Source organism: Emys orbicularis, chromosome 10 (genome assembly GCF_028017835.1).
Source record: "Emys orbicularis isolate rEmyOrb1 chromosome 10, rEmyOrb1.hap1, whole genome shotgun sequence".
NCBI classification, from domain to species: domain Eukaryota; kingdom Metazoa; phylum Chordata; order Testudines; family Emydidae; genus Emys; species Emys orbicularis.
Genome location: NC_088692.1, coordinates 36,917,409 through 36,930,759, shown reverse-complemented (window position 1 = coordinate 36,930,759; position 13,351 = coordinate 36,917,409). Strand labels below are relative to the sequence as shown.

The 13,351-nt window shown below is 42.4% G+C and overlaps 1 protein-coding gene across 1 annotated transcript in view; it reads right to left on the bottom strand.

Annotated features, from left to right (window-relative positions):
* XPO6 (exportin 6) overlaps window positions 1–12,775 on the bottom strand; it is a 103,973-nt gene extending 91,198 nt beyond the window's left edge. Inside the window, exon 1 of the mRNA XM_065411932.1 lies at window positions 12,738–12,775. Within this exon, the coding sequence (XP_065268004.1) occupies window positions 12,738–12,740 (3 nt within the window). The 5' untranslated portion in view covers window positions 12,741–12,775. The remainder of the gene's footprint in view (window positions 1–12,737) is intronic.
* Between the last annotated feature and the right edge of the window lie 576 nt (window positions 12,776–13,351).

The following is a 13,351-nucleotide window of genomic DNA, read 5'->3' as shown; positions in this document are numbered from 1 at the left end:
ACCAAGGAAAATGCCTATTTCCTCTTTTTGTAAAAATTTGTTCCAAGAGCGGCAAAATCAGAATAAGTACCTAGTCCACTGAGGAAGCAAAGAAAAAAACATGGAAATGTCCCTTTAAATACAGAAGAGCTCATTCATCTGAATCCTCCTTCAGCTGCAGATAGTACCCACTATGTGTATAATGCATGTACAAGTGAAGGGCTGACCTCCCACATTTCAGCTAGAGCAGGGTTCTCAAACTTTTTGTATTGGCGACCCCTTTAACACAGCAAGCCTCTAAGTGCAACCCTTCTTATAAATTAAAAACATTTTTTAATATTTAACACTATTTTAAATGCTGGTGGCAAAGGGGGTTGGTGGAGGAGCTGGGCTGGAGGGGCTCCGGCTGTCAGCCCTGGGCATGGCAGGACTCCGGCTGACAGCCTGAGCCCCACCATGCACAGGGTTGACAGCTCGCGATCCCCCACGTAATAACCTCGCAACCCCCATTTGAGAACCCCTGAACTAGAGGAACAGGAAGTATAACAAAGTGGCCAATATATGACTAGGTATGGATCAGCCTGAGTTGATGCACTCCAGTCCACCCCTTGATCACCACCAGTGAGAAGCAACAAACAGATGCCAGAGCCTTGGGGAAAAGCTCCTGCAAGGCAGTTTCCTTTCTCTCCCCCACCCTTCCCCCAGGACAGAGATCAACCTCATTCTCCTGGTCCCGCAGCTACCCATAGAGGGGAGCTTGAAAGACGGGGACTTCCAGTCATAAGAGTAGGAGAGTCCTTGGTATGGAGCATCTCAGACTCAGATTCCAAGGTGAGAAGCAACCACTGTCTGACCTCCTGCATAAACACAGGCCCATAGAACTTGCCCAAAATAACTCCAACCAATTTTGATTTAAAAATAGTCAGTGACGGAGAATCCACCATGACCCTTGGTAAATTGTTCCAATGGTTAATTACTCTCACTGTGAAAAATGTATGCCTTATTTCCAGGCTGAATATGTCTAACCTTCAATTTTCAGCCTCTGGATCATGTTATTTCTACCTCACCTCAAAACATCATGACAGGTTTCAGAGTGGTAGCCGTGTTGTTGTTTTTGCTGATACAGACTGAGGAGTCCTTGTGGCACCTTAGAGACTAACAAATGTATTTGGGCATAAGCTTTCGTGGGCTAGAACCCACTTCATCAGATGCATGGGGTGGCAAATACAGGAGCAGGTATAAACACATGGTAAGGCAACTCACATCTGTTCAAGTGTGAGGTCAGTGTAACGAGACAATTCAATTAACAGCAGGATTGAATTGTCTCATTAGACTGACCTCACACTTGGTAAGGCAACTCACATCTGTTCATGTAGTTATACCTGCTCCTGTATTTGCCACTCCATGCATCTGATGAAGTGGGTTCTAGCCCACGAAAGCTTATGTCCAAATAAATTTGTTAGTCTCTACGGTGCCACAAGGACTCCTTGTTGTCAAAACATCATGGAGCAACAGCAGCTGCAAAGAACTCGATTCCCTCTCCTTCCCCTAGCAGCAGGAACCGCTGAAAACTCTGACCCCCCAAGCAAAGAAATGGAAAAGGGAAAGAAACAGTATTTTGAGGAACTTGCTTTGAAGGTCGGGAAAAGTTGCTCTCAACACTCCTCTCAGAGCCCGACTGCTCCAGGAGAGAGAACCTTGCTCAATTTTGTCCAAGCCATCTTCAATCTATAAGAAGAAAGCATTTACTTGTCTTCTGATGTTGCCACAAGTAAACAAAAGGGCACATTCTTCTTTTGTTAGACTGTTAAACTCTTATTTTAGAAGGTGCAAAAATAAATAAAAGGGGAGAAAAAAAACAAGTGCTACTTAAAGTGCCAGACAGATCCTCCAAAATTTAAAAACTTTTCTGGCAAGATGCAGAAGTCACCTGTTGCCAATACTGGATTTGGCTCTCTGACCACCCAGTACACAAAATCAATTGGAAAAAGACAAACATGCCCTTTCCACAAAAGCTGACAGAAAGACGTTGCTCCTGAGCTAAAATCCATGAAGAATGAAATTCAAACCACAATTAAAAAATCTTAGAAACATAGAAGAACTAGTAAAACAAATCAACAAAATGGATGCAGGGTATGTCTACAAACATGTAGGGTATGTCTACACTACAAAATTAGGTTGATTTTATAGAAGTCGATTTTTAGAAATCGATTTTATACAGTCAATTGCATATGTTCACAGTAAGCGCATTAAGTCAGCGGAGTGCGTCCTCGCTACCGTGGCTAGCAACAACTTACGGAGCAGTGCACTGTGGGTAGCTATCCCACAGTTCCTGCAGTCTCCGCCACCGATTGGAATTCTGGGTTAAAGTCCCAATGCCTGATGGGGCAAAAACATTGTCGCGGGTGGCTTTGGATACATGTCGTCAGTCACCCCTCCCTCCGTGAAAGCAACGGCAGACAATCGTTTCACGTCTTTTTTCCTGGGTTACCCATGCAGCATGGAGCCCGCTCAGCTCACTGTCACTTTCATGACTGGCCAGGCTTCGGTGTGACAGTTGTGTGCGTTTCTCCTTGATGCAAACTCGCTCCCTTTGTTGATTTTAATTCCCTATAAGCCAAACCTCCCTCTTCGAAATAAAGTAACTATTGTTTTTGAAACCATGCTTTTTTTTTTTTTTTTTAATTAAGAAAGAAAAGAGATAACTGACAAGGTAGCCTGGGTGGGGTGGGGGAGGAGGGAAAGAAAGCCACATTGCTTATTGTAGCCACACTAAAAATCAAACTGTTTGAATGACAGTCTTCTGTTGCTTGGGCCATCCTCTGGAGTGGAGTGGCTGGGTGCCCGGGGCCTCCCCCCCACACACACGTTCTTGGCGTCTGGGTGAGGAGGCTATGGAACATGGGGAGGAGGGGAGGCGGTTATACATTAGATGCAGCGGGGGGGGGGGTCTGTGCTCTTGTTGGCTTTCCTGCAGCTCCAACAGATGCTTCATCATGTCTGTTTGCTCCCCCATTAGCCTCAGCATCATGTCCTGCCTCCACTCTTTGCACTCACTTAATTCTTTCCTGGCCTCTGCCACTGAATTAAGCTGTGCCCTATCAGTGCGGGAGGACTGCATGAGCTCAGAAAACATGTCATAGCAAGTGTGTTTTTTTGGCCTTCTAATCTGCGATAACCTCAGGGACGGAGATGATAGGGGGAGCCCAGAAACATTCTACACTCTACGATTCTGGGGGGACTGCATGGTCACCTGTGCTGCTGAGTTCGCCACGCTGACCAAACAGGAAATGAAATTCAAAAGTTCCCAGGGCTTTTCCTGTGTACCTGGCTAGTGCATCGGAGTTCAAAGTGCTATCCAGAGCAGTCATAATGGAGCACTCTGGGATAGCTCCCGGAGGCCAATACCATCGATTTGCATCCGCACTACCCCAAATTTGACCCAACAAAGTCGATTTTAGTGCTACTCCCCTCGCCAGGGAGGAGTACAGAAGTCGATTTTAAGAGCCCTTTAGGTCAGGGATTCTCAAACTGGGGGTCAGGACCCCTCAGGGGGTCACAAGATTATTACATGGGGGGTGACAAGCTGTTAGCCTCCACCACAAACCCCACTTTGCCTCCAGCATTTAATGGTGTTAAAAAGTGTTTTTAATTTATAAGGGGGGAGGTCACACTCAGAGGCCTGCTATGTGAAAGGGGTCACCAGTACAAAAGTTTGAGAACCACTGCTTTAGGTCGACGGAATGGGGTTGGTTGTGTGGATGCATTCACTTTTAAATCGACCTAACGCAGCTAAATTCGACCTAACCCTGCAGTGTAGACCAGGCCGTAGATATTGCCACAAATATGGGGAGGTTGAAACAAAGAATTGGAGCTTAAGTCAAAAGAAAATTGTGAAAGGCAGAAATTGTTAGGCTTAGTCTACACTAAAAAGTTTTGTCAGAGTAGCTATTTTGGCTAGCAGTATGGGGAAAAAATCACCCCTTTAGCCGACATAGCTGTGCTGGCATAACACCTGGGGTAGGTGCAACTATGCTAACAGAAGAATGCTTCTGTCAGTGTAGCTCTTTCAGAGAGGCGGTGTAGCTAAGCCAGCCAAAGAACTCCGCCTGCCAGCGTATGTTGCATCTCTACTAAGGGGCTACATCAGCATGTGGAGGCTCTGTTCAAAGAGACTACAGGAGAGACTTTTGGTGGAGTGAAGAGAAGAAAAGGCTTCCTTTCCCCTCCTTAAGGATAATTAATGAGAATCAGACACTTGGATAAAGACCTATTTAAAGTAAGCAATAAAATTAAGACAATCCCACTTTCCCAGCACTTCATAAAGAAAAGAGCTAGAAATAAAGGTATCTTGTGAGTAGAATCCACTTTCCTAGCAAATTTAACATGCTCATCTATTCAAGGATTCTAAGAGTAGGGCATCTGCATCTGTGCATGTGTTTCAGAGAACAGACTGTCTCTTATTCGAGGACCCACTTGAACACCGAACTCAAATTTGCAGAAAGAAACAGCAAAGCATGCACAGCTGATCAAATTGCTTCTTGGATGGTATCACCTGAATGAGCATTTTTTTGAGTGTCTCTCTCAGCCAGACTGCTAACTCCATACTCCTAAAACACAGCATTGGTTGGAGTGATCAATTCAGCAAACCATTAAAAAAAGTTATGAAGCAAAATTCTTGGTACAACAGATGTATAACTGACATTTTGAGAGTTTTGTTTTGGCAGAGGAGGTCTGTGGATGAGATGGTAAACAGCTGAACTAATTTATGAGAACAGAGAGAACTGCCAAGTCAATCTCAGGGATGTACTTGAGGCCATGAGAGCAGAAACCCAAATTTGGACTAATTTGCAGGGGTTGCTGCTGCTGTTTCAGGATACCTGCTGGTTTAACAGGGATATTGATTTTAAGTGACATTACACTATTAGTTGAATACCAAATAAAGAATATTTAGCTTTGACTACATAACCATGACTGCTTTCCTTAAAATTAACAGTTCTCTTCTTCCCAGACCTTTCATGACCAAACCATAAGTTTTTATATAACTGAACATGACAAATGACTAGCCTTAATCATGATTATTATAAAAGTACATCAATATAAAAGTACTTTAAAATTTAAAAGTACTTTAAAACTACTACTCTCTCAGTTTAAAGTAATTTTTCCTACATTTTTGACCATGCCTCTTGTTCTATACACTGAGCATTTACCATTTTAAGTACTGTTTTAGGGATTTTAATTTTTTTTTTTTTTAAGCTTTTGCCATTATGCCTTTGGGGCTTTTAACCGTTTTTTAAATTTTTTGTTTGCTGCCTCCCTGCTTGTTTGGGCCCGATTTTTTTTTTTTATTGAACTTTTTTTTTTTTTTTTAAATGGGCATAGGCTTTGTTTTACTACCAATTTAGCAAGGAGGGTGGGCTCCTTAACTAGCCCCCACCCCTCCTGGTCCCTTTCCCTTTTGTAATTACCCCACAGACTCCAACCAGAAACTGCCGAACTGGAATTTGCAAACTAATTTGGAAACTGGACACCATTAAATTAGGCCTGAATAAAGACTGGGAGTGGATGGGTCACTACAAAAACTAATTTCCCCCTACTGTTACTCACACCTTCCTATCAACTGTTTGAAATGGGCCACCCTGATTACATTGGCCTCATTATGACTGCAAAAATGATTTTTCCTCCCTTGGTATTCTACTGTTGAGAACAGCCCACTTCCACTTTAACTGAATTGTCCCATTAGCACTGACCCCCCATCTTTTCATGTGCTGTATATTTGTACCTGTCTACTGTATTTTCCACTCCATGCATCTGACAAAGTGGGTTTTAACCCACGAAAGCTTATGCCCAAATAAAATTGTTAGTCTCTAAGGTGCCCCAAGTACTCCTCATTGTTTTTACTTGTTATGTTTCTCATGCCAATTGAACTTGACTCCTTGCATGATTTTCACAAAGCATACCTATGGCACTACAGAGATAGTGAACTTATTTTAAAAGTAAAAGCTTTTATTATGAAGAGATGGTAGCTTCTTAATGATCCAAGAGCTTGTGAAGACCTTATACTTAACTTGACGGGCATTTCAAATGCAGAGGTGCTTTAAGGCTGTGATGGTGCTAAAAAGATGGCAGGTGCTTCACATTTCCTCCATTTCCCACCTTTTGGTTTACTAATTTCCCCTCAAATCATTAGGGTTCTGGCCACTGATGCCTAGAATATTCCCTGGAATTCTGGAGTTGCTCAGATGCAACAATCAAAAAATACCACATTACAAACAGAATGGGGGTAACCCCTGCTGTGGGAGATGGGGGAATGGGAGAGAGTCCCAGCCACAGAGGGGAATGGAAGTGCACACAGAGCTGCTGGTATGGGGGGGAGGGAGAATGGGGGACCCTGGTATGGTGGGAGGGGGAACAAAGGGTGCACAGCACCCCTGGCAGAGGAAGATTAGGGGAAGCTGCAGGGTGTCCCTAAAATAGATGGGAATGGAAAGGACAGTGAGTTTGTGGGGTAGAATGGAGCGATACAAGGAATAAACTTGGCTTACACAAGTGTGCCACCCGCTAGATAAGGTCGAACCTAATTTTCCATTGCAATCTCAGTTCTGATCCTCTTTTCCTCTAATTTTCCAAAATTAACTTGTGTGCCTGTAAACTCACAGCCTTATCCTATTTCAGGATGGAATTTTGACAAAGTTTGCATTGTATCAGACATAACCAGCTGGCTAGTTCTGTTGCATCATGGCACGACGCATTCTGGGACACGTCTACAAGGTAATCTTGTCGCAGCACTGAATGGGTATAAATTAGTCAGGTAAGTGGAATTTAACTTTATATACAAACCACTTTACAACCATTAATTAGTTAAGCCTCAATCTTCATGGAGTATTTCCCTCATCTGTTAAAATGGGACTATGGAGGAACAAGAAGTTAAATGACTTGCCAAAGGTCAAAAAAGGAAGTAACATTTTAGAGCTGGGGCTAGAACTCAAGCTCCTAGACTTGTTTGATCAATCCACTAGACCACATTGTTTCAGAATGGTTTAAAAAAGGGCTTTCTTTTTAAGGTTATGTATGACCTAAGGAATTTAATATAAGAAAAATTTTAAGACACACAAAGCAGCCCACTGTTTATGCAACAATTGTAGACCACCTCAGTACAGCAACAGGTTTCCTCGGTAGTTATATTACAAAATAATGTATAGCTGGCCAGCAAGACTGGACAGGGACCAAAATAGCCAGGACTTAACATGTACTTGCCAGTGGCAACTAGGCAGTATCCCCAGGCAAATGTGGGGCTTACGTCATAGCCAATTTCTGTAGAGTAAGTTTTTCACTTAAAAGAAGGAAGTGATAGCACATATGGTTGCAAAAATAATCTGGAAGGTTATTTTATAGCAAGCACAAATATACACACAGATCCCAGCTCTGCAAAGCTTAGGAAAAAGGCTCAAACACAGTTAGAGTCCATTTTGATTTCTACAAGCTGTGGTATGTTATCCTGTGCATCCCTGTTTTATTTAGGCATTCTTTATTTACTTGCATGCTGATGCTGCTTGCACTGTATACTTCCTACTTCTCTATGTCCTGTTGGGGTCTAGTAGCAGCACAGAACTTAGTTCTCTGCTCCAAAACCAAATGCCATAGCTACACTACCAGCTAAATCAGCACCACTGCGATGGATGCAGTGGTGTAGATTTAGCGGGTCTGATGAAGACATGCCTCTCCGAGAGGTGGAAGCTATGTTGGCGGAAGAGCAGCTCCCGTTGACATAGTGTGATGTAGACACCGCTGTAAGTTGACCTAAGTTGCATCAACTTCAGTTATGTACCTTATGTACCTGAACTAGCGCAACTTAGATCAACTTACAGCATTAGTGTAGACCAGCCTAATGTGAGGGAGTGCTTCACGTCACTCTGACGCAAACTAGGACCGGCACCAATGTAATTTTTGGACAACCTGCCTCCAGCCCTCTGACTAGAAGGATTGGCTGATGTGAGGTATTTTAAGCAGGTGATGATGGAAGAGAAAGCAGGTTTTCCTGGAGGAAGTCCCCCATTCCCTGTATTGTTCTTAAAACAAAACAACCCAAAACACACTTACCAGACAACACTGTTCCTCTGACAGGGAACACTGCTAAAGGATCCAAGGTACACCTCTACACTCCTGCCCACATAAGCAGAGGATCAGGAATCACACTTTGGTATATCATAGGGCAGTGCCCAGTAGAGCAGCCCAAACTGTCATTTTTGGTCAGTCAAATGTCATAAAATGTTGTTTGAAGAGATGCTCTAATACTACAGTGTTTCATGCATAATAAATGCTAAAAAAAATGTATTTTCTAAGACAAATGCACTAAGATCCTGGGTTGGATCCAACCTGAGTTAAAACTGCACTTGTCAGGATCATGAATGATCTTGCACAGGTTTTAGTTTGGGTTCAGTTGACCGTTTTTATCATGCTGGACTCAAGTTACTTTTGATATAATTGACTTTTGACTGCTATTTCAGTGATTAACTGACTTTACTGGTGTAACTGGAAAGAAGATAGAAATCAATCAGTTCAGATGGACAATTTTGTGTCACTCATGTGGGATTTGAAACGTGGTAACATTCAAGGACTGAAAGCCTATGGTACAATAATTATTTTCAAGTTACGTGACCTGCTCTATCCATATGTTTGTCCTGTGACCACCTCACAACAGCACCATATACAATTATGACCACAAAGCTTTATTTTGTAGTTGTTTAAAAGAGCTCTTGGCAGAGCTGTTTTATCGCTTGCAGTTCAGAATGCAGCAGTACTGCTCACTGATGAGTTACCGATGAAATAGCAAAATTACTTTAAATTGGTACAGTTAATTAAAGCCATTATCAGAATTAGGTCTAGCTACGTTAGCATTTGCTCTATGAGACTTTGATGGGTATTTCTGAACTGATTGCATGAATTCAGTTTCTCCCACTGGCTATGAAGGGTACTACACTGTGGAACTTGTTCTGTACCCTGAAATGCCCATCATTCCTGCCCATTTTAAAAAAATAAACTTAAATCACATTTGAGAAAAATAGCTATAAGAATGACCATTCTTGGCCCCATTATTTATTTCCTTCAATTTCAATCCAACTAAACCTCAATTAAGTAACCTATTTTCATTAGGACATATGTTAACAGGGGAATATATTTACTTATGTCTACTTCCAGTATGTGGTACAGCATCTCTCCATCACTTTTCCCAAGGCCTTTTTTTGGTGGGAATAGACATGACACAAAGGTGAGTGCTACATAAATGAAATAATACACAAAGTAGAAATATAAGAAAAATCTTAAAGTTAATAGTTATAAACAGGCTTTACCATGCTTTATCATGACCCTCATAATAAGTATCCTGCCCCCAGCAGCAGCAAATATTTGATGCTTCAGAAAAAAGGAAAACAAAGCTGTAATACATCTGGCCAAATGCATAATTTTGTATGCATGTGAAGGGGAGAATTCCCTTCTGACATCTGGGATGATCAGTTTATACCCTGAAGCATGAAACCTGATAAACTGTAGCTATACATGCTAAGAGAAGTAATTGATTGTAAGACTACTCCACCTCTTAAAAATACAGCTATGATATTTATCCAACCTCCTGAAGCAGAGATTTCCCCAGGCTGAGTAGCCACTGTGGGCAGTACTCTTTTTGTTTTAGATGTATTTAGCTATTAATTTAATGGAGAGTCCACTTGTTCGCCTATTAAGTGACAGTTCTACTCTGAAAAATGACATTGTAGAGTTCCACGTTTACGGTGCCTTACTGATTTCAGATTACATGTGTTCAGCTTACAAGTAGACATCTCGAGGTCAGGCAGAAAGTCATGAAATACTGCTTTCACCTGAGGGAGGAGGCAAGGGTCATGGGGAATGTACTGAAAAGGTCAGAGTTCTTCTTGGAGAGATGCACCCAAATGGCAATGATGTAGAACTTCACTCTCTGCCATCAGACCCCTTGCTTCCAAAGTTGCACAATCAACTCTCTTTCTGGTCTTATTCTTCATTTACACGGAATCAACAGGAGAACTGATGAGACATCATGGGCTCAAATGCCAACAATACACAAGTGATACATCTGTCTATTCATATAACTCCAGGTTTCAGAGTAGCAGCCGTGTTAGTCTGTATCAGCAAAAAGAACAGGAGTACTTGTGGCACCTTAGAGACTAACAAATTTATTAGAGCATAAGCTTTTGTGGGCTACAGCCCACTTCTTCGGATGCATATATGCATCACATCACTAGCCCAATGCTTGGCATATATGCATCCGAAGAAGTGGGCTGTAGCCCACGAAAGCTTATGCTCTAATAAATTTGTTAGTCTCTAAGGTGCCACAAGTACTCCTGTTCTTTTTTCATATAACTCCATTACTATCACATCACTAGCCCAATGCTTGGCTGAAATCTTATAAATGAAGAATAGTTGGTTGAAGTTAAACTCAAGCAAAACTGAGGTCATGTTGGTTGGCACAGGAAAACAATTTTGAGATGTTTGTAGCCATGGGGCATCCTTCTCTGGCTGAAAATGTACATCCACAACTGGTCATGTCAGTCTGCAGTTTAGGAGTACTCCTGTACCCCTCATTTATGCTATGCACTAACAGAGCCACATCCACAAGCAACATGTTCTGCCATGTACAGCTAGCTAGGAGACCACATCCCATCCTGATGAATCAGGATCTTTCCTTGGTAATACACACCTTTGTCACTTCCCAAAGGGAGTACAGTGTTGAAGTTTACTTGGGCATGAAACAGTCAGTTCTCAGTAAACTACAACAAGTGCAGAATGCAGCAGCAGCAAGCCTCCTCAGCAAAACCAGGCTATAATAAACACATCAAACCTGATCTGGGCTCACTACACCATCTCCTCATAAAATACCACATCTAATTCAAAAGTGCAGGTCTTTTCTTCAAGGTACTCAAAGACATGGGACTCAGGATGTCTAAGAGATTGCCTAAAGTTTGAGGATGAGAACTGTGGTTGAGAACTCCACACCTATGGTACCGTGGAACTTTCTACGGCAAAGATAAAGCTTGCGTGCAAGAGACAGAGCTTTCCCAGAAGCTAGTCCACGATTGTTGAATGAACCTCTACAGGATCAAAAAAACTACCTCAAATCTCACTACTTACCATCTAAGTTTAAGGTATACTTCTTTGAGCTTGTCTTTACAACACAAAGTTGCAAATTAAACATACAAAAAAAGTCCTCATGCAATCTTCTGCCAGAGAGAGGAACGAAAGAACTAGCCATGATAGATGCTAGCAATGTCATTTAATGCATTATTGGAAGCCATTTCAATAGCACAGTGATGAGGACAGTGTAAGAACTTGAACAGAATATTTTTACCCCTAACAGCCAGCCTCAAACTCACTGTAGGCTTAAACTAAAGCTGGGTTTTGGGGTTTTTTTGCCCATCACCACCAGGAATGAAGGCCTGTAAGTCAAACTTTGTTATATCTTTGCAGCGTCTTCAAATGCTATAGGGTTAACACAGGTGCAAAGCAAAATGCAGAACAATGGCAGTCTAATACCTGGAACTTGGTTAATATTTCTGTTATGTTATAATGTACAGGAGGGAAAGACTCCATTTCACTCTTCCATAGCGTTCGACAACTAAGTAATGAATAATGCAAACTTATTGTTTTCACTAAAGAAAGCAGTACAATTCTGAACATACACTAGATTTGCTGAGTAAGAAGAATCTGCTTTTATACAGTCCTTTTGAAAGTAAAAGCCAAACGTTAAGTATCTATAAGCAATTGCTTACAAGAAAAATTACAACTTTAGGCCGATTCTGCAACAGGATTTGCATGCATGGACCTCAGACCAGCATAACCCAAAGCTCTGTGTGGTCACAAGAATCTATTAGTGTGAACCCAATTGCAGAATTTAGACCATATGGTTTAGTTTATTTTTAGGATGCATTTTTGAATACTTTAGCAGGTGCATATGTAATGCTGACAGGATCAAACCTGGGACCTCTGAAGCTTAGTGTATGAGCCTCTACTGCATGAGCTAAAAGCCACTTGGCTTTTAGATAAGGCTGTAGCAGACTCATTAATCTCTAGGCCAGTCGTTCTGAACCCATGGCCAACTTGCAGCCCAATTAGCACACTGCAACAGCCCAGGCATAACACAGAAAGAGCTGCATAGGTGGCCCATCATGGTAAATAGGTTGAGAACCACTACTTTAGGTGGTCTGGGTGCCACCAGAGGGGGACAGAGCATCACACCTAACAGGCATATGTTACACATGGGGAAAGAGCATTTTATTTGGTATACCGACAAGACATGCTGTGATAAGAATGGACTGATATTAGCATCAGTTGATTAAGCAGAAAAGGGGCATTTCTATAGTGCTCACTCCTTACAAGATTCTTTGTTACAGTCTACTATTCTGGTTGTGTCCTATATCCATGGTCCACCTTTAACACAGCCCAATTTTAAACACATCACCTCTCCATTCCAAGAAGAGCCATTTTGACAGTGGACTGTATCAATACTCACCCTTTGAAACACAGGCATGCCAGTGGCAGTTAATTCCCAGGCAGACAGGCAGGTGAATGCACATCCCCATACAGGTACATTATCCTCCACTTTGCCTGAATCCATTCACAGCAACCCAGGACCTACCATCCCACTCGCTCTTCGGGTATTCATACAGGGCAAACCATACACCCACCCCTCGCGTCTGTGTTTTACACAGGCCAATGTTGCTCTCACTTACCATGGTGACTTTGAAGGCGTTTCAGGTGGTTTGGTTCTTAGGTACGGCTGTCTCACTCAGTTCATGTCATGGTCAGAGGCAGTTTTATCAGGCCTTCCCCATCCATTCAACTAAAAATAACCTGCCTCCTAGTACTCCCTAAAAATAATACTAAAACCCACACTTCCTCTCCTGTCCCACATACAGCCTCAGCAACCCATCAGCTCTAGAGAGCCAGTTACAGAGCCATTAAAAGTTCACTCCTCCCCAGGAGTACAGCAATTATTAAATTAGAACAGGGAGACACCTAAAAGCCTGGTCTTTTTTTTTTTTTTTTTTTTGGAGAGGAGAACAAGTCAGAGGCCAATGCCCGTCTTGGGGTGGGGGACCTGCCTATTCTTGGTTGTGCAGGGGGAAGTCCTATGTCTCAAGACCCTCCCTGAGTTTTTTTTTTCTCTCTCTGTAGAGAGGGGGGCAGTCAGTGATGTAAGGAGACCTGTGCCCTCACTGGAGTTGTGTGGGTGTGTGGGGAGGGAATAGGGTTCCTATAGAACTTTTTGTGGTTGAAGGACCCTGTCAAGGAAGGGGGGTTGCAATAATGAAGGTGGAAGTGTGTTCCTCCTCCTGGGGGGAAA